Below are 27,680 nucleotides of genomic sequence, written 5' to 3' on the forward strand. Positions count from 1 at the left end.
TAAAAAAAAAAGGCTAGAAGACCCAAACTCACAGAAAACACATCATGGCAAATCATCTTTTCTCATTTCAAATCAATTATTAAGTTGTTAACATTTTGGAATAAAGTTTCCAAACGCATTACACATTACTCTGCCTTTAATATATATATTTTAAAAGCAGAGCATGATGAACCTGTAGACACAGCAAGCAGAATTGTAAAGGTTCCTGGAGAGTACAGTGCGGGAGGGCGGGGGTGGAGGGGCAGCTGATATCAAGGAGTTGCAGAAGAAAGAGAAGGTTCCAAACTGATTGTGGTAGCAATTGTACAATGCTGTTTGAGGGCCTTGAACTATGGGATGATGTGCCAGCTGTACTACCTCCCAAGAAAAAGGTTTTAGAGAAAAAACAACAAGCCAGCAATATGACAGTAGCTCACCCATCTGTCTGATATTTTAAGAAAATAACTAACATGTTTACATACATTCTTTTCCAGTGTTTTAAGGTAATATTTTTATTTTCGAAAGCACACACACAAATGTATGTATACCCTGGAGAAAATGCAAACAAGTAAAAGGGGGGAAAGCTAAACATTTCATAGCATATTCCCAAGGGTCGGTGGACTCCAGCTCCAGTCTCTCTGACACAGGCGGACATCGGGAATACTTGATAGTCTTCAAAAGGAGGACTTGTGCTTCTCAAATTAGATTGCATCAGGATCAAGGGGTGCATAGGACATTGTTAATATTGTTAATAGTGATGGCTGGGTTCCATTCCCAGAACCAGCGTTTTGAATTTAGTAGATTTCTGCTGGGTCTGACGGCACAGTGAGTTATTCCTTGGGCTGCGAGTTCAGCCATTAAAATCCACCAGCCACTCCTTCAGAGAAAGACAAGGCTTTCGGCTTCCATAAAAATGGAAACCCAAAGGGGGCCGTTCTACTCCGTCCTATCCGGTCAATCTGAGTTGGAATACGTTCCATGACAGGGAGTTTGGGCTTTTTAGTGGTTTGCTTATTTCTTTGGATGGTGGAAACTAAGAATTTTCATTTCTAACAAGTTCTCGGGTAATGCTCATTCTGTTGTTTCCAGGATGACCCGTAGGATAGACTCCCGAAGTCACTGAACTAGCAGACTGATCAGAGGGCTCACCTTCCCTGCAGATGGAGATATGCTTGCTTTCCTGTCTGTTTATTTCCCCATTTATTCATAAAATTGATCAACTTTGCTGTGGGCTGCAACAGCTGAGTAGCAGCACCTTAGTTCGTGTCCTTCATGCGTTTCCATGGAGAGTCCCCACCCTGGGACCGGTTCTCATGACTCTGATTTTGAAGGTGAAGTGACCTGCCATACCATTTATAAGGCCAGGGATAAAACCGATGTCTTCTTCCTTCTGGTCCTGGGCTTTGTCCAGTTGATCAAGGTGCCAAAGGGCATGCCAAGGACAGTGATGCTACAACTGAGTGACCAGAGCCAGATCGGAGAGTCACTGTAAGATGTATGCCCATCACAATTTAGTGCCTCCACAAAGCTCATTAGCTGCTTCAGTAGCTTGCAGGTTCTCAGGACAATGCCAGAAGGAAAAGGCTCTATTCACCATGGAGTGTATGCAGACTTACCCCCCAGGGGCGTTATCTTTGCAGAATTGAGCAGGTTTTAGTTGGTTGTTGTGGTTGCTTTGTTCCCTCCACACCTCCCTTCTAATCATAGATTTTCTCTGAGCTTTGGGTGTATCCAGGTGTTTTGCATTCTCTCCAGGTGTGTACAAGGAATCCTGCGCCTTCCCTTAGTGATTACCTAATTAACTTCACACTCACCCACTGCCATTGAGGCCGTTCTGACTCCTGGTGGCCCTATAGAGTTTCTGAGACTGTAAAGTTTTACAGCAGTGGTTGTCAACCGTCCTAATGCTGCGACCCTTTAATACAGTTCCTTACATTGTGGTGACCCCACCCCCACCCCCAACAAGCCATAACATTATTTTCATTGCTGCTTCATAACTGTAATTTTGCTACTGTTATGAATCGGATGACCCCTGTGAAAGGATCATTTGACCCCCAAAGGGTTCACGACTCCCAGGTTGAGAACCACTGTTGTATAGCAATAGAGAGCCTCATCTTTCTCCTGTGGAGGGACTGGTGTGTTTAAACCAAGGACCATGTGGCTAACAGTCCAGTGCTTACTCAGCAGCACCACCAGGACAAGAGTGAACAATTTAAGTACATCATTAATCTGACTCATTTAGTCATCATCGATTTTAGTCGTCTGACTTCTGGGTTTCACACACCTGTAAAACCAAACCAGAAAATGCAACTGTGTTAGTCTGGGTACTTTAGAGAAACAAATCCACAGAAACTCATGTAAAAGAGAGAGATTTATATAAAGGGTAAGTGCACATCAAGAAAACATCCTAACCCAGTGCTGCCCAAGCCCACAAGTCCAACATTAACCCATATGTCCAACACCAATCCACAAAGTCCTCCTCCATCTCACAAAACAGACTCAATGATGCCGACTGCAGGAGGAAAGCTGAGTCAGTGAACATGTAAGCATCTCAGCGCTGGCAGGGGTCTCCACACGGCTGCTCCAGCATCCAGGGCTGCATTGGGGTAGGTCCATGCGGCTTCTCCTTGGGGATGTTTTGCAGGAAGTCAGCCTTGCAAGCTGAAGCAGGGAACTGCTAAAACAGCTGCATCCTGGTCCGACCATCATAAAGCAAGAGACCCAAGAATTAGAAAGGCGAGGCTCACTGAGCCATTTATCCCTATGCCCTTCAATTAACCCCACATGTGTTTATTGACCAGGTTGACACAATAAACTAACTACCTCAATAACCAATCAACAACAAAGACAAACCAGTTTAGGAGCCAACATAAAGGTGTTTTCTTTCTTTTCTTTTTGCTAAATAGCCCTCTATAATTATAAAAGTCTGTAATTTATAAGTCTATGAAGTAAAGGCCATTTAACATTACAAAGGGTAAGATAATTTACTTTGGGAATAAAAGAGAAGTTCTTTAATATGAATTAAAGGTAAAACATACGTTTATGGTCCCTGTGTATGTTATTATTATTATCCATGCATCACCATCATTGACTCTCTCCTGCCTTTTATTAGATCACACTTATATGATCTCAGGGAGTAGAAGATCCCATCGATTTTTAAATGATTCTGTTAAACAAGGGTATGGTTTCTTTGCTCATTTGACTTCTAGGAACTTCATATCGATTCTTGTAATTTTTCTCAAATTTTTCTCAAATTTCAAGTTCTATATCAAGCCTGATACATGTAATTATGTCTGCAATGAAAGATAAAAGTAACTTTTCATCATCCTTCATATAAATACACATTTACACTTTAAAATCATGCTAAACTCCCCCCAGTCTTGGTTGCTACAGTGTGTTCACCTATTTCTGCAAGGTGCAATTGCCCGCCTGTTCATTCTTCCAGTCAGCACTCAAGTTCAGTGGTGGAAGATGGGCCTGCAGAGGGGAAGTCATCCGGGCCTGGGCCTCAAAGATCGCGTGTGTCAATGGCTGTGGGATAATATCATGCCCATAACCCAGCATGGCATGGGTCAGGGGAGGCATTCCAGTTGGCAGAAACCTTGAAGAGTTGTGAGAGCTGGCAAGGAGAGAATGGTTGGCAAGTCTCTGCATACACAGGACCCAGATAATGGTGTTGAGAAATCAGGCTCGGGGCCATCCTGCCCAGACCCCCTTCCTGGCTTTGCAAACTGTGTACCCTTGGGAGATTAGTTCACCACATGAAGATTCTGTTTTCTAAACCCTAACATATCTAACTAACTCAACTGAGCTGTTCTGAGAATCAGAAGACAGAAGCTAGCATCAGAATTGTTCATGACATGTGTATGCATTTTCAAGGTGTTGAAAATAGCATATATATCTTCCAATTAGTTTTAGGCCTCCTTAGCCAAAACAATAATAAACGTTCAAGGAATAGTGATTAGCTAGCTTGGTATTAAAAATAAAAATAGCAGTGACTGTGGAGCGGATTCCATCTCGCAGCAATCTCATGTGTATTCAAGTGGAATTGTATGCCTTGAGGGGTTCAGTGAGAGGTTTTAAAGTAGATTTCCAGGCCTTTCCTCCAAAGTCTCTTTGAGTGACTTTGAACTACCAACATTTAGCTGATCAGCTGAGCTAATTTTTCCTACCACCTCCGACTCTTACTGGGTATCAGACTGCTGGTGTGAACATATTTGCATTTTTTATTACACTTTTACATTAGAAAGTATCTTGCTTCCAAAGAGCGGTCCAAGGGAAAGTTGTAAAATTGCATTCCTGCATATTTATTGGTGGTGTGATGATTATGCATTCGGCTGCTAACTGCAAGGTTGGAAGCTTGACACCCCCAGCCACTCCACAGGAAACATGCTTCTACTCTTGTAAAGAGTTCTTCTGGGAAACCCACAGAGCAGCTATACCCTAACCTACAGAGTCACCATCAGGTGAAATCAACTCAATGGAAATACGTTGAGATAATAAGTCTTTGGTTACAAACTGACATTTCAAGTTGGGCTTGTCTTGAAGATGGCTAAAGCATTATGGCAGAAAGACGGGGTAGATTGTAGGGGAGCGGGGGAAACACCAATGTGTGAGATGTAAATGAAAGAAGAATACTATTTAAGGACTGGCAAGAGCCTATTGTATAATACCACCCACCCTCACCCCCACAAAAAAACAACAAACATAACACTGCTGTCAACTTGATTCAATTCTTTGCAACCCTAAAGAACAGGGTAGAACTTTCTTTGTGGAAGTAGATTGTTAAATCTTTCTCTGTCGGAGTGGCTGGTGGGTTCAAATCACTGATTTCTGGGTTTGCCGCCAAACACTTCACGAATGGGACTTTAGTATTAATGTTTTTCCTGAAATATTATTCATATAAAAAATTAGATGTGTTTACTAACATACCTAGACACCATTACACATAAAAAGAACTAGGACTCAGATTTCCCACTCAGTACACATTGGTGAACCACTTGCTACTTATCAGAGGCGTTCTTCTCTGGTGATGGCACTGACACCCCCCCCCCCCGCCCCCCATGGTCTGGTCAGTCTGGTGTGCAGAATCTTACATGGTCCTCATGGTTCATTCAAATGCCTGCAGATTGTGTTTTGAAAACATCACTTTTCTGCCCTCTGTGTGTTGGTGAGAAAGCTGTAAGCTGCCAGGGCCGCCATGGTAAGAGCCACTCACTCCTACCTAAAGTGCATCAGTGGGTGTTCAGTGCTGGGGGCCTCCCTCCTCATCACAAATCCCTGAAGATGCTGCTACCCTTGGCCTTTCTAACTTAAAGTTGACGTGTGTGTGTGTGTGTGTGTGTGTGTACACTCATACATGTTCCTTCACATGAGCATGATCTAGGCAGGTCATGGCACCACTCGTCTCAGCTTGGCACATACTATGGTGGCTTGTGAGTTACTGTGATGCTAAAAGCTATGTGAGGGGTAGTTCACATACCAGCAGGGTCACCCAAAGTGAGGTGGATTCTGCAGAGCTGGAGACTAGGAACAGAATAAGGAATAGATGAAGAAGGAGTAGGCGGTCCAATTCAGAGGAATTGGACCTCTGACCAGCATCAAAACTTTGAGCTACTAGCCCCAAGGTCAGCATTTTGAAACCATCAGCCCCTCTGATGAGCTCTATTCCCATGGAGATGTATATCTTGGAAATCCACATTGGCAGTTCCACCCTGCCCTGTAGTGTCAGGATGAGCTGTCAGGGACTCCATGTCAATGACTTTGGTGTGGGTTTTGGTAGGCACAATTCGAACCCTGGTGGAGTTGTGGGTAATCACCACAACGTCAGCAGTCTGAAACCTCTCTGTGGGAGTAAAATGATGCTTTTTACTCCTGTGAAGGTTTAATTTTGGAAACAAGCAGGGGCATTTCAACTCTGTTCTGTAGGGTTGCTATGAGTCGGAATCAACTTGACGTCAGAGTTCTGATAGGAGGTACATCCAATCATGCTAAAAAGAAAAATGCAAACTGACCAATTGCTCCTATGTAATCATTGTATTCCTAACACAAACAAAAACTGTGTGCTTCTCTGTAGCATGAGAAAAGGCTTCATTTCAATGGATGTTTAAGTTAAAGATTCTCAGTTGTGAAGTACGTAACAATGAATGGGCTAACTTTTTCATTCAGAAACCTGAGTGCAACTCAAATTAGGTATTGCTTTTGCTTGGTTATCAAATCCAAAGTTTACCACTTATGAGCGGTGTGATCTTCAACATGGAAAGAGTTTATTCAGTAACACGAAGACACATGCGTTCTACTGTCTGTGGCTCGTGGAGTATGCATGAGGCTACTAACCGAAAGACCAATCATGTGAACCACTTGCACACACTCCCCCCCCAACCCCGAGAGCTGGAGAGCCTCAGAAGCCCACAGGGTCTCTGTCCTGCGTTGTCACTATGCGCCAGAACAGACCTGATGGCAGTGAGAACCTACGTAGCCAAATCAGTTGCTACTAAAAAATTAAAATCCCTCATTTCCCACCCCACCCCCCAAATTCTCAGAGGAATACACAAGTGAGCTTCTGAAAAATAAGACTAAGTAAAGCAGGCAGCATTTTGTAGGTGGTACTCTTGATTTCTTGAGAATATAAATCCCTCAATTTGCCCAGCAGCCCCTCATCTCCTATGGCATCGCTGGAAGCAAGCCTGAGAGCCTGGAGCCTGGCAGCAATGCAGGGTTTTCTAGAGGAAAATGCAGAGAGATGTTCTGCTCCCAGGAGACTCGGGCAACTTCAGGGAGCACCTGCATCAGGCTCTGGAGTGAGTGGAGGTTCCCTGGAAGGACCTTCAAGAACAAACGGAGAACTTTTTAATAAGTATTCCTGGGATTCAGGCTTTCCTGGAAAAAACAAATTAGTGCGAAGAGCCAGTACTGTGCAATTTCAGTTTTAAAAATAGCCACGTATTGTGCAGGCTGCTGTGTGCATGGGAGAAAAAGAAAGCCCTTGTTGTGCCTCCTCTTCCACGTTGAAACAGAGGAGCTACATTGAAGCTATTGCCTGGCAAATACTACAAAGGTCATAAGGTTTGTACCACTTGCAATCATATTTTTTTGATCCAGACCTGGATCTTTCAGTGACAAACTTTGGGGGGAATATGTTCCCAGAGTTAGTGATGGCTTGGGATCTTTCAATTATAACCAAGACAGCCTGTGTGCCTGTCTCAGCTTTTTATTTCCTTAATTGACCTGCCAGGCTGTGGGGACATTCCCTGCAGCCTCGGCTCTGCTGATGTGGAGACCCTCCCTGCCAGATTGGTGCATCAGCATTTCAGGTAGAAATGAATGAGAAATCAATCAGGGCAACTGCAGTGGTAGCTAGCATGCCCAACTCTAACCTACTCTGTGCATCATTTTCACTTATCCATGCAGACTCAAGCAGTGTTTAAGATGGTAAGTGAATTTACAACCAATGTGAGGCTTCTGCTTAATCAGGTCTTTTTTTTCTTTTTAATTTGCCCTCTTTCCTATTTAGAAAAAGCAAGTCTAACCTGCTTAAGAAGTCACAAATAAAATGAATGATGATGTCGAGTTTCAGGCAAATATTCTCCATTTGCTTCGGTTTGAGATTCAGTTTCTAATTAGACTGGGTGATAAATGTTCATCTATTGGCATATCAAATGGTTGTTTTATTCATTTATATTCTATATGCAGCCAGAAGATTGAACTTTATTTTTTTAATGTCCATTTTATTCCATCCCACATCTCTTTGTAATATGTTCTATCTCCAAACTCGAGTGTTTCAAATTTCTACATTTACAATTCTGCAAAGAGAGAGTTAAACACTATTTGTCCTCTGGCTACGTCTACTTCCTAAAGGGAGGGAGCTGGAATTCTTCAAAGCTGCAGTCTTCAGCTCTGAAAGGCAGCTTCAATAACTTTCTGGGCAGATGGGATTAAACAGTTCCACTGACCCATTCTGTGCTGAGGACAAGGCGACAATGAGCCGTGCTGTGCCACACTCCAAGGGTTCCAAGCCTCACCAGCCTCTCTTTCTGTGATGCCCTGGCAGTGAGGAAGATTCTCTGGGCGAGAAAGATGAAGAGCCTCCTTCTTCTGGTGCTGATCTCGCTGTGCTGGGCTGACCATGGTTTGGACAACTACACTCAGAATCATGACAGAGTGATTCACATCCAAGGTAAGAAAGCACACACTCTTATGAAAGCCACATTAATTTCAAGTTGCTTCAAGTTGAGATGGGGGGGTGGGGCGGGGACAAGGCAGGGGTAGGGTGCTTCTTAATTTGAGTTTTGCTGCATTGACTTTTTCCTTTGAACCTGCTCTCTCCTTCTGGGCTTTGGAAGGCTATTACATTACAGTACAGTTGAGGATTAGGGACAATGAAAGTTGCATGACTTAAGACTGTCCAACTGCACTCAGTTGATGTGATTGTTCAAGGCTTTTTTGATAAGTTTCTACCTTCCAAGTGGAATGGAGTACAGAAAGTTTACTTAAATACATTTGGAGAAGAGGAGAAAAAGGAAGCAAGATTTATGATGTAAGGTCATTCCATCAGAGGGCAGGTTTAATTATTTATGAGAAACAATATAAGTAAAATAAAAGTCAAACAAAGCATCGTTCAGGAAAAAGTTGCTTACCCCCTTTACTGCCTCCTTCAGTCCAGCTGTAGTCCCCATAGTCCAGGATGCTGCTCCTGTATATTTCTGCCCTGCTCAGCCGAATCCAAGCCAGAAGACTGTAGCGGGCCTTGAGGCTGCAGTACAATGCAGCTGTTCCTTCAGCCCTGGCTTCAGTTGGGGGACATTTTGCACTAAAACAGCACAGAGACTTATGCAATAAGAAGGGGGCATTCTAAAGGGGCTGCAGTTTCCCTCCTTACTCTAGCATGCTGAATACTTAAAAGAGAAGAATTATATAATTTAATCATTTAAATGTGTGCTGCTGTTCAATTTACATGAATTCTGTTAGGTATGGGGTGTGGGGTGGGGAGGTGATCAAAGGCACTATGAGTTTTTCAGAGACATAAAACACCAAGCTATATCCCCAAGGTCAAAAGCGTAGTCTGCGAAAACTGCATTCGCTGTTGGAAAGTCGGACTTGTGAAGGTCAAGTGATCATGGGTATTCGGCAGGAAGTGTGTTGCTGTATGTATTCTGACTATCACAATGGAACTGCGGTGGGTTTGACTCTGCCTCGGCTATTTCAGACACCCCTCTTTCTTTCAGTTCTGATTGTTTCCAAAAGCTTTATTTTTTTTCCCCACTGCTGACTCTATGAAGGAATTATATAATCATAAATTTTATTCTGCAAGCTGCTGACTCAGCTGCTTCCTGAATGACTAAAGTAAAATCGAAGCTGATTTCCACACAAAGACTGTAAGGCATTTACACACAGAGATTTCTAATGAGGAGTAACATCTTTTTAACTTCTAGTCACAGAATCCAATTCCACCCAACTGGCCATGCCTAGTCATTATTAACAGTAGCTGTTTTAAGGCAGCTGTTAAATGGACTTTGGCTGTGGTTTTGAGTTGTCAGTAGATATCCAAATTGTATCATAAATATGTCCAAATTATACCCAAAGAGGGAGCACTGCATTATTTTTTTTAAAAAACCACACAAACATTGTAAAAGTAACTTTTGGTGAAAATATATCAGACTCAAGTCATCTTCAGCAAGGAAAACTTCTGTTGCTTGTTTCAAATTTATTACAAAGAAATTCTACCCAAGGTATAAGAATTAGCCAGACTATTGATGTATATGATCTTTTTTTTTAAATCTTAAACTTCTTGATCATGCACTTTATTTTAATTGCAAATTCATGTTCTTAGAAAGTGCAAGCTTGCCTTGAAGAACTGCTCGGAGCTTTTAAGTCATACAAGCAGAACTACAAGGCCTATATTTGGCTTGTGAAAATGAATATTGAAGTATGATTTGGGTCAAAGAATTATAGGGTGATGTCCATAAGGGAAATTTATTGTAAAATTGACCCAGATACTTATCATCATTACCTTCTTCCCACTAGATCTGTAAGGTATTTTTTTCAGATTGAATTTACATTATTTCTCATTTATAAAGATCACTCCAAGTGATCTGCCATAATTTCACTTGTTTTCTACCCAACAGAGGAAGAAAAAGGAAAACTAAATAGATAAGCAGTAAAGTTTATAACCCCCATTATTTGTTACTTTTCTTTGCATTCCTATGGTTGAGAAGCAAACTGCTGAACTGCACAGATTAGCACCCTGAGCCGCTTTCACCGACAATGGCTTCAAACTCATGCTTCCCCCAAAACAACTCTTCGCTCTTCCATTTTGCATTAGATGTGTAATTTTGCAATATAAATTCCCCAGCCCTAATTAATGCCAGGGAAATAGTGCATGTCCTTCTCAAAATGGCCTCAGCTGCCTTGATCCAGATGGTCAGCATTCGAGAAACCCATTCTTGTGTCCCATGCATAAGTGTCACCCACTTACTTTTCTTATTCTTCCTCACAGTGTGGGTGGGGAAATCCTGTGGACATACAGACACTCAATATTCAATCTGCCTAAGTAAAATAGAGAGAGAGAAAGAAGATGGCAAGAAAGAAAATGTTGTTGTCCTTAGGTGCCCTCGAGTCGGCCCCTAACGACATAGCAACATCAACCAATAGAAAGAAATATTACCAGTCCTGCACCATCCTCACAATTACTCTCATAGTTGACCCTGTTGTGGCAGCCACTGCTTCGTTCCACCTTGTGGCGGGCCTTCCTCTTTGTTGCTGCCCCTCTACTTTCCCGAGCGTGCTGTCCGCCAGTCTCTGCTAACAGCATGCCCCATGGACTGGAGACTAGATCTTGCCATCCTTCCCTCTGGAGAGGATTCTGGATCTAATTCTTCCAAGAGAGATGTGCTTGTTCTTTGGGCGGTCCATGGTACTTTTGATATACTTTTCCAGCACCCTAACTCAAAGGCATCGATTCTTCTTCAGCGTTCAGTGTCCAGCTTTCACATGGGTAAGAGGTGACTGAAAATGCCCTGGCAAAACAAAAAAAAGAAAGAAAGTACTGTACCATGCCTTTGATAAGCTGCACCTTAGTCCTCAAAGTAACCTCCTTGCCTTTCAACATTTTAAAGACACATTCCTTGACCATTTTGATCTTTTCTCCCTTTATCGTGATGTTGCCTATTGGTCCAATTGTGAGGATTTGGGTCTTCTCTAAGAAAATAGCAAGTGTCAATCCCAGTTTACAGTGTTTCTAGTGAAGAACATTTTTCTCTGGGTGATGGAAGAGAAACTCCACTAGCTTCCCACGAAGAAAGGCATAGCTTGAGATAAAACTAAAATTAATGATTTTGATTAATGATTTTATCGCATTAATTTGGTAATATTAGAAAGGAATTTTCACTTTTCCATAGAGACTGCTAAAATGTACAGTCAAGATATTAGCTTGTGCGTCATATACTGTCTGCTGTCCTCAGTGTAGGGGAGAATAATTTACTCTAATACTTCTGCAGGCAGAGAGATTGCTGTTAATATCTTCTCTGTAATACATTCAACTAATGGATTGTATTCCTCAGGCCATAAAATGCCTAGTTGAGTGACTTCTAAATCATTTGAAACTAAGACCATTAGGAAGACCTTTATATGGAGTACCGAGCGACACACAGGCACGATTTTTCAAATGTGTGAATCAGGTCCAAACACTTTTGGAATCTACTTTCAATTACCCGTGGAATTTCCAAGATGACGATTATACAACTTTTGAAAAGACGTTTACACAGATAGCAGAGAAAAGACATCACCATTTTCCCAACAGCCAACTTAAAGATTAAATTTGTCATACTGAACATGCCATTGCTTGACCTTAGCAAAGTCGTTGAGCCCATGCTGTCTGCATCTGGGGCTGAAGTGTACATCTTCAAGTGACAGGTCCAAATGGCTTTCTTCCTAATGCTGTTTACTAACTCCCGACTTAGGACAACTTAGCCGATCTCCTCACACCTGGGGTACTTTATCTGTAGAAGGGGGTAATCACTATTTATCCAAAGAACTCTGTGAGTGAAATTAAATGAGATATATGGGGAAGTGCTTAACACTTATAGATGTCCCAGTAAATGATAGCTGTTTTTATTGCACTTCGTATTTCCTCACAGCCAGGACAAACTGAATTGTATGTAGAAAACCAAACCAAAGTCACTGCCATCAGCCAATGCTGACTCACAGCGACCCCCAGGGGCGTTCTGAGACTGTAACTGTTTTTGAGAGTAGAAATCGTCTTTCTCCCTCGGTGGGGCTGCTGGATTCTGACTGCTGATCATGAGCATTCCGGCCCAGCGTGTAACCACCATGCCACCAGGACTCCTTTGTATAGAGAAAGGGGAGTACAAACATTGATGGACAATCTCATCGTAGTCTAACAGTCATGGCTGCCATTTGTTGCTGTTGTTGTTCGGTGCCATCTAGTCCGTTCTGACCCTGATGCAAAGCAGAAGGAACACTGTCCAAGCCTGAGTAGCCCTGGCAGTGTTTCCTTTGTCGCAGCCATGGTGTCACTCCAGCTCTTGGCGGCTTGTCCTCTCTATTGATGCCCTTCTACTTTACTAACTATGCTGTCCTTCTCCGGGGACTGGTCTCTCCTGACTGCATGTCCGAAGTATGTAAGATGAAGGGTTGCCATCCTTGCCTCTAGGGAGGCCTCTGGCCCAACTTCTTCTAGGGCAGATTTTAGGAGTCCATTCTAGCATTACCCTAATTCTCATGAAGTACAGGTGTACTTTTGAGACGTTGAAGGTGGAGTTTCAAACATCTTCAATAGAGCAAATGTTGCAATAAAGTGAGTCACAAGAACTTTGTAGCTCCCCGGTGCATGTACAAGTTATGTTTACACATCCTGGAGTCTATTAAGTGTGCAAGCACATCATAAAAAGAGTTTAAACTCTTGTGAGAATTATCAAATATATAGCAGTTAGTACATGCTGTTGGGAAAATAACACTGATATACTTGCTTGACACAGGGTTGTCCCAAATCTATCATTCACAAAAACTCATTGCTCTATTTCCACAAAGTCCAAGAAGACAACATGCAGTAAAATGAAATATTTTATACATGGTCTTCCTTGATATCTTTAATTGCATAATTTAAAATCTCCCCAGTAGATTAAACATGAGCATATCACTTTTTTTTTTGCTGTAGAAAGTAGTTTTACAAGATTTAACACATGTCCTGTAAACTTACTATCTCCGTATATACTTACTACGTGAGCACAGATCCAGATGACCACCTGTCTTTGAATCCAGGCTGACTCATAAAACATGCATGTGTGTTACACACTAGAACTGTGCTCGATGGCATTTCCAATGGCTGAGCCGTCATCAGTAAGTTTCCAGATAGTTCTTCCAAAACACCTCTGGGTGGACTAACCCTCCAACTCCGGACTTTACAACCAAGTACATGAGCTATTTGTACTACTCGGAGACTCTATGTGACACAGCCCCAAACTAAACCCACCGTCAGCAAGCTGAATAGATTCTGTACTGCCCCCATTGGATTTCCAAAGTTGGTAATCTTTATAAAACAAAAGAACTGCTACACCTTTCTCTTGTGGAATGATCTGACAGATAAACCAAACCCACTGCCATCGACTAAATTCCAATTCACACCCTACTTAAGGTTTCTTAGACTTTAAATCTTTATGAAACATCTTTCCCTGGGGGCTGGGGAAAGGCTCCTTTGCAAGACGCAGAGGAGGTGCTTACTCTGGTTTGATGAATAAATGAATGTACAAATAAATGAGTGTGATGTGGCTCTTCCAAATTATCACAAACCTAATGCACATTTTTTCAATCCATGTGACATCCAGGGCACTTAACCGCACACAGCCCACTCTGTAGACCGAAATGAAAATTATCTGCAAGGCGACTTTTGTTTTGCCAGGTTGGCATCAGTTAAATCAGGTCACCAGATTTAAAACTTAAAAGGACTTGAGTGGACATTATCAAATCAATTTCCCATTGAATAAATGAGAAAATTGAGACCCAGAGATTTTTAAGTTGCTTGACCCACTTGACTCAACTGACAAGCAGCAGTTTGGCTCATTCTCCTGCCTCTTTAAATATGGACTCCTTCCTTACGTTCTGAATGAACCCTCTGCTCCTCTCATGCCTTTCTCCTTCGTTTTATGTAAACTATTTGTCGTCTGTCTATTACAAGCACATACATCAATTCAACAAGTCACCAGACCAGTAACGGATGTGGACAGAAGAGATGTCAACAGAGTAATACTGAGATGTCTCACTCACGCAAACCAGTGATCAATAAATACATAGTAGGCACCAAGCAGGTGATTGCGACACATTTTTTGAATAATCCAGGATCCAAATTCAAGTAATTTTCCTAATTGAGTCCCAGAGGAGTCTTCCAAAATATCCAGGCGATCTTTTCAATTCATGAAATAAAAAGTACCAAGTAAGGAAGAGGATCATGAGTTTGGATCGTACATTTTGTCTCATCACATGTATGGCTTCTACATGGTGCACAGAATCCTGTACTCCATGAGAGTTTACCGGAAGCAGGCTGCAAATTCATGAAACGTGTGCATGCACCTCTGAAATACTATCCTGCACCTTATGTAATATCTGAAGAGTCTGAGTTTGGTTGTACAAAATGGTTCAAATCAAAGAGTGGAGTGTTTAATAATGTATGATCAACTATCTACAGAGCCAAAGGTTAATATGAGAACTACAGAAGTGTCACTCTTTCTTAAATCACTTTTTTAGAAACTCTTTGTGGAACTCACTTGAAATCTCTGCGTTGATTATGAAACATTAAATTAATTTGCTTCTGTGTTTTTGAGGCAGAGTGTGTTATTGGCATCCACAAAGTCAAAAGGGATAAATACAAAGGAGTGTAATTTACAAATGACATGAAGTAAGCATGTAATCTGTAAATAATTCCATCTAGAAAGGTATATTACTTTTGTTGATAGACGTTGTCAATTCAGTTCGGACTCTTAACAACCTAAGTACAACAGAAGAAAAGGTTCCATGCCATCGCCACAATCGTTGCTAATTGGACTCCATTGCTGTAGCCACTGTGTCAATCCATCGTTGAGCATCTTTCTCTTTTTCCCTGACCTTCTAGCTTACAAAGAATGATATCCTTCTCCAGAGACCTAGAAAGGACTCGATATAAAATATTACAGATTTTCATCATGGGACTATATAAATTCACATAATCAGAATTAGCTGACTAATATGGTAAACTAAAAGTTTACTACAGGGGATGCAGCCACATATAATAATGAGCACCTATTGAATTGCATAATGAGCCATGGTGCCATAGTGGTTAGACGTCAGACTACAAACTGCAAGGTCAGCAGTTCCAAACCACCAGCCTCGCCTTTGGAAAAGAAAAAAAGACAAGGCTTTCTACTTCTGTAAAGAGTTACCGTCCTGGAAACTCACAAGGGTGGCTCTGCCCTCTCCTATTGAGTCTCTATAGTCATTGTGGACTCTCGATCATACCCAAGCTTGCCATTTAATAAAACGAAGAATATCACCATAGAAATGTAATAAATGAATCCCAAGGAAAAATTTACATATTAATATATATGCATATGTATGAAAAAATGCACAATGCACACAGATCAATATACATCCACATATAATGCATTTATTTAATAGAAATACGGAATACCGATTGTGCAGTAGGGTAACAATGGTGCATAAAACACATAGCCTTGGGCCTCATGGAGCTTACAGTGTCATGAGAGAGACAGAACTGACTATGACTATAGAAGTATCGACTAGGATAATTCTTCTGAAAGATCCGAATCGTAGTTGTACTGATTGGGTTTCCTTGATGGCAGAGAGATAGGATAATCCTATCACAGACTGCACTGTACTTCAACATTGATCTTGAAATGTCCTTTCTGACTAGGAAGACAATGCCTTTCCTTTGGATTGTGTCACTCCCAGTCTAGTGAATCACATGATCTTCTGATTCAAAATGGCCAATACTGATCCATTTCAGTTCACTGCTGTGCAGTCAATCTTTGTGTTACATTTCATTGTTGATGACTTCCAATATTCCTACAATGTACTTTTTACATTCGAGTTCCAATTATGAGATTACTGAAACTGTTTTTTCTCACCTTGAGTTGTGACCTATCAGCAGACGGGGATCCGAAGGCTCCGCTTGCATAGGCTCTACCACATTCCCGTCAGCAGGCTAGATTACCTTTGAGAGAGCAGCTTCTCCGCAGTCCCATGTCGAGTGCCTCTCAGTCCAGGGCCCATCCTGGCAATATTTCCAAAGATGCTCTGCTTACATTCGTCAGGCCTTCAGTATCTGACAATGTTTCAAAGCTGTGCATCAAGTTTTGAGCAGCTCCTTCCTCCGAAGTGGACAGCCAAGTCTTTCTTTGTACTCTGTTTCTAGTCGAAAGCTCTGCTGAAACGTGCTCACTTTGGCTGACCCTGATGGCATTTGACAAGCCAGTGACATGGCTTCCAGCATCACGGCAACACACAAACCACCACCGTAGGAGAAACTGGCAGACAAGACCTCTATAGAGTGTGGAAAAGTGAAGTTGTTACTGTGAAGATTAAGGTGTACCTGACCCCAAACATGGTATTTTCAATGGCCTTGTACACATCTGAAAGTTGCACAATGAATATGGAAGAGCAAAGAAAAATCGGTGTGTTTGAATTGTGGTGCTGGCAAAGAATATTGGAAACACCACGGTGTGGCGAAAGGATAAACCAGTCTGTCTGGGAAGAAGTGCAGCCAGAGGGCTCCTTAGAGGCGTACTTTGGACATTTTGTTAGGAGAGACCAGTCCCTGGAAAAGGACAGCATGCTTGGTATAGTAGAAGAGCTCTTAAAGAAGATGGTCCTCAAAGCGATGGATTGACACCGGGGCTGCAGCAAAGGGCTCACACATAGGAACATGTGTGTGGATGGTGCAGAACTATGCAGTGTTTCATTCTGTTGTACATCGGGTCACTATGAGTTGGAACCAATGGTGGCAATTAACAACAACTAACACCAGAGCGAAGATGACTTTATGTGTTCTTAATCTGATATAAGTCTAAGCATTAGAAACATTTTTTAAGTAGTGTAAATTAAACAGCGAGGTATCTTTCTTCGAATGTAGAGATGTACTAGATGCACACAAACTCGCAAGTACACAAAATAGTTAGGAAAAAGGAACACAAGTTAATAGATAATATGAAAATATATAACTCCCTTTATCTGTATTCAAATATACACATGTATACTTTTAACAACTTTGCTTCTGGCAAAATGTGTAATTCTTATCCTGTGTCTTCATTGTCTTTGTATTGGTGTGCTCTTTTGAGAAAATCTCCTAAGTCAGACATAATACTAGGCTATTCTCAGTGGAAAAACAATTCCTGTCCTCAGGAATTTTACCAATATTATTAGCTGAGAAATAAGAATGACAAGAACACACCAAATATGTTCTAAATAAAGGTGGAAGTATTGAGAAAAAGTAATTATCCACCCAATAAATCATTATTTAGAACTTTATATCACACCAAAGGATTTTGTTTTGTTTATTTGTTTCTGATCACGGTGTAGATTTAACCCCATAAAATATATCTTAAATTCCTAATTTAATTCTACATAGATCTTAATTCTCAAGTTGCAATCCTGGTGTTGGATCTTCCAGACTGCTGCAAGCTGAGCTGCGCTGTAAACATAGCTTTAGAACATTTCCTGATGTGAAAGCTGACATGTCAGGATCATTTCAGATAGCAGCCCGTTCACACCGGACTGCTTTCTCTGTTCTAACATGCTGCTGAAATCATCAAGCGATGTGAGATGTCAATGGCAATTTGGAAATGTTCCTAAAAACCCAGGAAAACTTGATTAAATAATGAAGCCTTTGGTGGCAACTCAGAAGAACCAATGTTGCCTCAGCTTAAGGCGCCGACCTGCAGTTTAATGACTTAATGTTGGTTCCAACAAGCTATGTTTCTCTGATTATACCAATTATCAAGAAAGAGTAGATTTAGATGTCATTACTGGCTTAGCTCTTTAGTTTATGGTAAACATAAAGTAGAAAAATCAACCACTTCGTCTTTTGGCCTGAAAATGTCTACCAAATATGCTAAGATGTTAAACTTTTTAATTGGAGTTGTCGAACTAATAATATTTAAAGAAAAAAATTCTATTTTTCATTAAAATATCTTTTTTGTTTCCAAATGAAACCATTGAAAGCAGATGAAATTTACAAGTTTGGTTCCATTGATTCGGAAATAGTTACTGCTTTATATTGCCACAATGAAGAAGCATTAGTGATTATTCTCACTCACATAGTCAGTCCCAATGTTCCCATGTTTACTTATGTACTTTGAGTTTTAATAAGCATGTAGTTATGTGACTTCGTTTTTGAGGCAGTAGCAATCACCACATGTATATGTGCTAAATAATATGCTTCCAGATGCTCCAGGCTTATGATGTTAAGCATGTTAAATAAATGTTAAACAATAACTCTCTATACCTCTTCCAAATACTGTCCACCCCAAAGGACATTATGTAGAGTGAGCAGAAAGTATCAGGTATGAAGTTAAGACCAGCTGGCTGTTAAACTAAAGAGCCTTTACTGGAGGAAAGAGTGTAGGTCAGGTGAAGAACGTAGCAAAATGGAGGGTTCCATTTGATTTTCAATAGTGATTGAATGTTTAAAATCAAACCATCACAAAAAACACACTCCTGCAAGTGAGATTTCTACTCCTAGATTATTCTATATATAATGGTACTTGGTATGCTTCCTTGCTTAGGCTTATTCCAGGAAAGCAATTGAAAGGATAGTTGTTTATTTAACTAAAGTTTCCAAAACAAACAAACTGACTCATAGTGAGCCCCTGTGGTTTTCTGAGGCTGTAACTGTTTACAAGTTACAGATCGAAGAAGAGAATAGAATGCACCAAGAGTAAAGGTGAGGAAAACCATTAGGAAACCCTTAGGGGAGTTTGGAATGTAGAGATTAAGAGAAGAAAAGAAATCAAAGCGCAGCTTTAGATTTTGGCTTGAACAAGTGGATAGATGAGGAGACAAAAACTAAACTGGAGGATCATGAGGGAAGGAGAAGTGGGAAAGGAGACCCAAGTTATCTCTCTGACAACTAATGTGCCATCAGTAGGTAGCTGAATTTAGTTATTTGGAACCTCAGAAAAGGGTTAGTGCTGAGACATTCTCTAATCGTTAGACTGGTGTGTATAGCCATGGGCCTAGAAGAGATCACGGGGCAGTGGAGGTATGCAGATAAAGCCAAGAAGATGCCCCTCCGTCTGCACTTTGGAGAGCTTCATCCATGCAAAGATCACATGTTTGCTTCCCAGAGACTAACTCCTCATCTCTGGTGTGAGATGTTTTGTTTTGTGTGTTTTCTTTATGATTGTTTAAACATCTAAATTAGTTGCATGCATTTAAAGGTAGAAGGTTTTAGCATTAAAGTCTGCATCTGTAGGCCCTGTCATAGGACAGTATCAGTGGGAAACAGTATTTGCAACCTTTTTTGGGGGGGGGTTATTTATTTATTTTAATAAATAATTTTATTGGGGGCTCTTACAGATCTTATCCATACATCAGTTGTATCAAGTGCATTTGTACATATGTTACCATCATCATTTCCAAAACATTTTCTTTCTACTTAAGCCCTTGGTAACAGTTCCTTTATCCTCTCCCTCCCCCACCCTCCCACCCTTTGGAACCCTTGATAATTTATCAATTATTTTTATTTTCACATTTTTGCACCATTCGCTGTCTCCCTGCACCCACGTTTCTGTTGTTACTCCCCCAGGGTGAGGGTAGTGTACATGGATCATTGTGATCAGCTCCCCCCTTTTTCCTCCTTCTCCCCCTAGCTTCCCCCTACCCTCATGGTATCACTACTCTCATTACTGGTCCTAAGGGTGTTAGCTCTCCTGGATTCTGTGTGTCAAGAGCTCTTATCAGTACTAGTGTACATGCTGTGGTCTAGCCAGATATATAAATTCTAACCAGAGTCATATTTTATATGATAGTCGGGGGAGGGGGCACATTAAAAAACTAGAGGAATGCTGTGTGTTTCATCGATGCTATACTGCATCTTGGCTCATATTGTTCCTTGTGACCCTTCTGTTATGGGGATGTACAATTGTCTATAGATGGGCTTTGGGTCTCCATTCCAACCCCCCTTGTTCGCATAAAAATGATTATTTTTTGCGGTGGTCTACTGATGCATTCTGCCTGATCCCAGAGACACCTCGTGATCACATGGGTTGGTGTGCTTCATCCATAGGGACTTTGTTGCTTCCCTCTTGATGGCCGCTTGTTGACCTTGTAATAGCCAGGCACCATCACCTTTCTTCACCATTCTTATGCACCCATTTTGTCTTTAGCGATCGTGTTGGAAAGGTGAGCATCACAGAATGCCAGGATATTAGAATAGTGTTCTTGCATTGAGGGAGGACTTGAGTAGAGGCCCAATGCAGACCTCTTATTCTAGCAGATGTGTTCCCCAACAACAGCCACAGTCCTTTCTATTCTCTGTTGCTCCCATGTGTGTGCTGTTCCCTTTGCTTGGCTCATCCTTACTTAGTTGAGTGTTTGTGTTGGACTTACTTTTTTGTATCAAAATTTTTATCTAGGCTATCGATTTATATTTATTTATTAAATAAGGACTCTAAAGGTCTCTTAAATCTTTTTTCCCTTTAATGATTAACATTGTGTGGTATTATTCTGATGCTTTCTAAATTAAGTAAAGGCATTGTCCATATCAATGTATAAAACCAGTGATGTAGGTTCAATGGTCCTTTCTGCAAATTACTTGAATTTAACCTTGACCACAAAGTGGAAGTGATCTGAGCAGAGACAATTAGACTTGAGTTCTACTTCTTTACCACATGAAGGCACATTTCCAATAACTAAGGAGTGTGTGGTTAATTACAGCCTAATGAAGAATGCCTCATGGTGTTGCTGCGTGTCTTTTTCTTTTTGAAATAAACCGGTATTACAGTTGAAATGTTAGTATCTATAAAGTGTCACTTCCATATTAATAAAAATTTCATTTTTTATGTTAATTACATGTAACATGCCCCTTACTCAATGTATAACTGTTGTTATTAGGTACCATTGAGTTGGTTCTGATTCATAGTGACCCAGTGTACAACAGAAAGAAACACTCACCAGTCTTGCACCAACATTTCAATTGTTGTGTCTGAGCCCGTTTTGGGCCACTGTATCAATCCACCTGATTGAGGAGCTTTCTCTTTTTCTCTGACTCTTTAATTTATCAAGCATGAAGTCTTTGTCCAGGGGCTGCTGTCTTCTGATACCATGTCCAAACTACACGAGACAGAGTCTCATTCTCCGTTCTAATTCTCATTTCCCCTTCTAAGGAATGTGCTCATGGTCCTATATCCTAGACAGATTTGCCTGCTCTTCTGACAGTCCACAGTACTTTCAATATTCTTGCCAACCCTGTAATGGCAATGCATCCATCCTTCTGCTGCTTTCCCTACTCATTGTCCAAGCGTCGCATTATTCTGAGGTCTTTGAAAAGACCATGCCTCCAATCAGACACCCCTTGGTCTTCAGAGGCAAGTTTGCTATTCAGCACTTTAAAGAGGGCTTGTGCCGCAGATTTCCCCAATGTAATATGTCATTTGATACCTTGGCTGCTGATTTCATGAGCATTAATTGTAGATGCAAGAAAAATGAGATCCTTGACAATTTCAATATTTCTCCCTTTCTCATGATGTTGTGATTGGTCTGGTTGGGAGGACTTTCGGTTTCTTCACATTGAACTGCCTTCCAGACGGAAGGCTGCCGTCTTTGATCCTCGTCCGCAAGTGCTTCAGGTCCTCCTGGCTTTCAGCAAGCCAGCTCGGGTCACCTGCGTGCCGCGGGTTGTTCATGAGCTGTCCTCCAGCCCTGATGCTACATTCTTCCCACATAGTCCAGCTTCTCGACTGATTTGCTTATGATCCAGATAGCAAAAGTAAGGTGAAAGCCTACCACCCCGTCGCCCATCTTTACGGATTTAAAACCTTGCAACAGTTTCCTGTTCTGTTTGCATGACAGCCTCTGGGCCCATGTACAGGACTGGTATGAGCACAAGGAGGTGTGCTGATATTCCTGATCTTCTCAATGTGATCCATAGTTTGCTATGATGCACAGAATCAAATGCCTTTGCCTAATTCATTTTAAGAAGTGAGCATTTTTCTGATTTTTCTCAGCTTTCAACCAAGATTCATCTGATAGCAGTAACGCGGTGGCACATCCTCTTCTGAATCTAGCTTGGGTTCCTGGGAGCTCAATGTCAATGTACTGCTACAACTTCCTTAAAATTAACTTTATCAAAATTTCACTTGCATGTAATAGTCATGATATTGTTCAATAATTTCTCACTGTTAGGTCACCTGTCCTGGGAATGGACACAAATATGGGTCTTGGCCAGCCAGATAACTTGGCCAGATAACTGTCTTCCAAATTCCTGGACATAGAAGACAGGGCTTGCATAGCTTCTTCGGCGTGTTGAAACATTGCATTTGGTATTCAGTCAATTCCTCAACATCCTTTTTTCATGAATGCTTTCAGAACAGCGGGATTTCTCCCGTAAGGCCATTGGTTCTTGATCACATGCACATCTTGAAATGGTTGAATGTTCCTCAATTCAGTTTTGCTTAGTGATTCTGTGTATTGCTTTCATCTTCTTTTGATGCTTCCTGTATCATTCAATATAGGAGCCCTGATACCTCCTACTAACAGAAAGGTAAGAAGTTCGAAACCACTAGCCATTCCACAGGAGAAAGATGAGGCTTTCTACTCCGGGAAGGAGGGAAGTCCTGGAAACCCACAGAGACAGTTCTATCCTGTTTGTGGGATCACTATGAGTTGGGATTGACTCAGTGGCACAGAGAGAATCATTCAATAATTTGCCCTTCAAATCCCTCAGCATTGCAACAACTTGTGGCTTGAAGTTTTTGTTCAATTCTTTTAGCTTGAGCTACACTGTGTGTGTTCTTGAATTTTGACTTTCTAACTCCAAGTCTTTGAATATTTCATCTTAATGCTCTACTTTCTCTTCTTTTTCAAAACCATTTTCTTAGGAGCTAATACAGATATCATATCATTCATAGCTCCACCACATCAAGAAGTATTGCACAAATGCTACCACAATCAGTTTCAAAACACTATCTTCCTTCTTGAACTCCTTGACATCAGCTCTCTCTACCCTTCCCCACCCCCACCACTGCACCCCCCAGAAACCCTTATTCCGCTTGCTGTCCCTTTAGGTTCATCAATCCTGGGTTTCAGATACTGATACAGAGACAACCATATCACAATAATTCAAGATGGTGACCCCCAATGTCACACCACAACACATCTGAGATAAACCCCACAATGCACAAACAACAAACCAAAAATTCAGAAAATGTTGAAAATTAGGGTGGGTGGGTGGGGTATCAACTGACTGACAGGATTTAAATCATTCAAGTCAGGTTTATCATTCTGCTCTTTTATAGCCATAAATCCAGTGCACTCTACTTGGTAACCCCGTTATTCCCATCCCTTTATTATGGAGAGAGGGAAATCACCTGAGCCCTATTTCCTATGTAGATCCCACAGATGTATCTTGGCCTTCTGCACCTTTTCTGCTCAGCTCTTTTGCTTCATCATTTCTTCCATCTGCTTTAGCAACTCTGCATTCAAGAGCAAGTTTCAGAATATCTTCTGACGTTCCTTTTGGCCTTTTTATTTTTCTTTCCTCTCTTTTTAAGACCTTTTGCACTTATGATGTTCTTAATATATCAGCCCAGAAGTTTTCAAGTCTTCTGTCTGTCGTGTTCAGGTTGTCAGGGCTATTCTTACAATGTTCTCTACATTCGAGTTTTATGTATTCAAAGCCATATTTTGACTCCGGTGGATTTGTTTTAATTTTTTCACCTTCAACCTGAACTTGCATGCAAATAATTGATAGTTGTATCCACAGTTTGCCCCTCACCTCATTTGGGCTGATGATACTGAACTTCTCTATGATCTCTTTCCACAAATACAGTCAATTGGATTCTTGTTTATTCCATCTGTTGAACTCCACGTGCACAGTTCCAGGTTACATTGTTGAAAAAGAGGTATTCACAAAGAAGAGGTAACTAGACTTAGAAAATTCTATCTTGTTCCTGGTTTGATTTCTAGCACTAAGGCCACATTTTCAAACCACATTTCCTTCCTCTCAATGATAATGAGTTTGGATTTTGTTCCTTTCTCTTTGTTTCTAATGTTCTCATTTCAATCTTCAATAATTATCAACTCATTTTCATTACATGTTTGATCAATTTCAGACTAAAAAAGTTCTTCAGTTTTTTCGTTTGCATAAATTTGAATAATAGGCGTATTAAGTGGACTTCCTTGTGGGCATATAGGTATTATTCTATCACAGACATCATTGTACCTCAAGATCTTGAAATGTTCTTTCAGATAACAATGCTGTCATTCCCCTTGAATTGATATTCCTAATGCACTAAACCTTATGATTCTCTAACTCAAAATAGTCCACATTAATACATTTCAGTTCATTTATGCCTAGGATGTCAGTGTTCATGTGTTCAGTTTCATTTCGATGATTTCCAATTTTCCTACATCCCTCTTCATGCATTCGTCTTGCCAATTATTATTAGATATTTGCAAATGTTCCTTCTTTTTTGAGCCATGCCCCCTCAGCAAGTGAAGGTCCTAAAAACGTGACTCCATCCACACATCCCGAAGGTTGATTCTACCCTGAAGAGACAGTTCCTCCCCAGTGGTGTTTGGAGTGGCGTCCAGCCTGCGGCGCTCATCGGCCAGCTCTGTATTTGAAAATGTCCCACTGCCATTCACAGAGTTCTCAGCAATGGACAGTCTATTCTTTCTTTATAGCTTTGTTTTCATGTGGAAGTTCTGCCGGAGCATATTTATCTTGGGAGATCCTTCTGGAACTTGAAACACCTAGGGCACATCTCCCCTCCTCGCAGCAACAGGGAAGCCACCACCATCCAGCAAACTGACTCGTGCGTGGTAGATTCTACGACGATCATCTAATTATTCTTCCTTATAAAACTAAAAATATGTTTAATACTATTTTATTACCCATAACAATTTTGAAAATATTCATTTAACTTTGAATATAATTATCAGGAAAGAAATCTCTTATTGAAAAAGATATGAAGATTGTCTCTAGTTTTAGAAGTGGTTATATCTGACAACATTAACTGGCAATAATACTAATACACTGATATTTACACTTCAAAATGACTCACTATGAGCATTATTTGTATTATATTATTTAGTCCTCATCATAGCACTGGACAAAAGTAGTTATCCTCACTGAAGTGGAGAGAGGCTATGTGGCTTGCTTTTTTACAGTTATTAAGGGCAAAATCAAGGCAGCCTGGTTCTTATGACCCAAACCCACTTATAACCTTTATATATAAACCCACATACCCTTTATCTAAGCCTTTTCTTACCACTCTTAAGTGAAGTCATAGATACAAATGGCTCCTATTTTATTCCATCTAAATGACATACTGTTTTCCAGAAGAAATAATGACACTGAAAATAAATTCAGTCTGGACGTGGACGTCAGAACATCTTCTCATAGGTGAACCCAGTGATTTGTTCACAACAATTAGAGGAGCAGGACGGGGTGGTAGTCGCAGATATATATCTTCCACGTCTACCCCAAATACAAATTGACTGGGAGCTCCCAGGAAGCTGGAAGGAGGAAACGGTGAAAAGAAAGTGGTTTTATTTTCTCTCTTTTGCTCTCATTTTAGGGGTAGGTGGGGTGGTCATGGCTCAGGTGATGGTTATAAATGCCCTCCTGTCTGGTTAGAAGCCACTGCATTACAGACAGAATCAGAATAAAGGAGATGGTAATTTTTTAGGAATCAGTCTGTATTAAGAACTGGCTTCTAAACAGCACCCAAAAAGGCAATGTGGAAGACAGAAGTTATTTTGCATACCTGACATACTTGGGAAAAATCAGTAAATATCTGCTGGTGAGAATTAGCATCCTGGAGCATTAGCTAGATGCCAGGCTGAGTTCTTAATGTGTACAAGGGTAAGTAAAAAACTATGATTACCCAATCAGAGGAACCTTTATTAAACAAAAAGAATTAAAATGTGAAGCTATTCTTTCTCCACAAATCTTCTTTCTAGATGGAAGCAATCCTAAAGGTGGTGCTTCCATCTCTCTGACCTTTCCCCCAAAGAATTCTGGGCTCTTCAATGTACACTCCATTAGGATGGCATTGTTGACCTCCTTTAGAGATTTAAATTGTGACCCTTTGAAATATTCTCTGGTGTTGGGGAACAAAAAGAAGCCTGAAAGGACAAGATTAGCGCTGTAGGGTAGGTGGCTAAGGGTTTCTAATGAAATTCTAATAGTTCACTCCTTGTTTCCCTCAAATTCAGAGAAGGTACTTCAATTATGGTGGGAAAAAATTATTGGTACAATATTTCTGGCTTTTTTTTATCACCAATGCAATTTCCATTTTCTTAGCACTTTATAAATAAAAGTTATTATCCTGTGTCCTTTGATAAAATTTTATCAAGATTACCCCTTTAAGATGAAAAAAAAAATGCTCACCTGATATTTCTACCTTTAATTTCACTCACCCAGTTGTTCTTCTCGGAAGCTACTATTTTGATTGGTCGATTTATCCTGGAGGCCCTCTAGCAAGACTAAGACAGGTGTGTTACTAAGAGAACTTGTCTAGAGCCACTCAATGATTACAGAGATATTTTCAAATATGTTTTCACTGGAATAACCTCTTGCATGTATGAAAGGAATCCTTGACACCTTTCATCTTTTCTCCATTTATCATCATGTTACCTAGAGTCCAGTTGGGAGGATTTGGGTCTTCTTCACATTGAGTTGTAATCCACACTGAAGGCTGCAGTCCTGGATCTTCATCAGCAAGTGCTTCAAGGCCTCCTCACTTTCAGCAAGCAAAGTTGTGTCATCTACATAGGCCAGGTTGTTAATAAACCTTCCTCCAATCCTGATGCCACATTCTTCTTCATATAATCTGAATTCTCTGATTATTTACTCAGCATACAGATTGAATAAGTATAGCAAAAGGATACAACCTGACACCACTCTTTTCCTGATTTCAAACCAGGTTGTATGCCCCTGTTCTGTTAACACACCTGTCTCTTGATCCCTGTACAAGTTCCACATGAGCTCATGGAAGTGATCCAGAATCCCTACTCTTCTCAAGACCGTCCAGCGTTTGTTATGGCCCGCACAGCTAAAACACAAGGAAACATCGCTCCAGTGTTCTCTGCTTTCAGCCAAGAGCCATGACTTCAGCAGTGATATCCTTTGGTCCCTGTCCTTTTTTGAATCCACTTCAGAAACTTCTGGGGTATCTCTATCAATGTACACCTGCGATCCTTGTTGGATGATCTTAAGCAAAACTTTACTTGCATGTGATACCAATGATATTGTTCTTTAATTTAAGCATTCTGTTGAATCGCCTTTCTTTGGAACGGGTGCACATATGGATTTCTTCCAGTCAGTAGGCCACCTGGCTGTTGTCTAAATTTCCTGATGTAGATGAGTGAGTGCTTCCAGTGCTTGATCGCTTGTTGAAACATTTCAATTATTTCCTCAATTCCTGGAAGCTTGTTTTTGGCTAATGATTTAAGTGTAGTTTGAACTTTTA

At 40.9% G+C, this 27,680-nt stretch overlaps 1 protein-coding gene across 3 annotated transcripts in view; it reads left to right on the plus strand.

Annotated features, from left to right (window-relative positions):
* Window positions 1-27,680, plus strand: part of HAPLN1 (hyaluronan and proteoglycan link protein 1) — a 101,871-nt gene that overhangs the window by 47,405 nt on the left and 26,786 nt on the right. Inside the window, exons 1-2 of one of the 3 annotated variants that reach the window (XM_045285332.1) lie at window positions 7,339-7,410; window positions 8,030-8,155. In XM_045285332.1, the coding sequence (XP_045141267.1) occupies window positions 8,056-8,155 (100 nt within the window). In that variant the 5' untranslated portion in view covers window positions 7,339-7,410; window positions 8,030-8,055. Of the gene's footprint in view, window positions 1-7,338; window positions 7,411-7,987; window positions 8,156-27,680 lie in introns of those variants that run through there. The other 2 variants (XM_004703503.4, XM_045285331.1) reach the window with 2 other exon arrangements.

This window comes from Echinops telfairi, unplaced genomic scaffold (assembly GCF_000313985.2).
Source record: "Echinops telfairi isolate 266 unplaced genomic scaffold, ASM31398v2 ScPeMD7_7469;HRSCAF=8507_1, whole genome shotgun sequence".
In the NCBI taxonomy this organism is placed as follows: domain Eukaryota; kingdom Metazoa; phylum Chordata; class Mammalia; order Afrosoricida; family Tenrecidae; genus Echinops; species Echinops telfairi.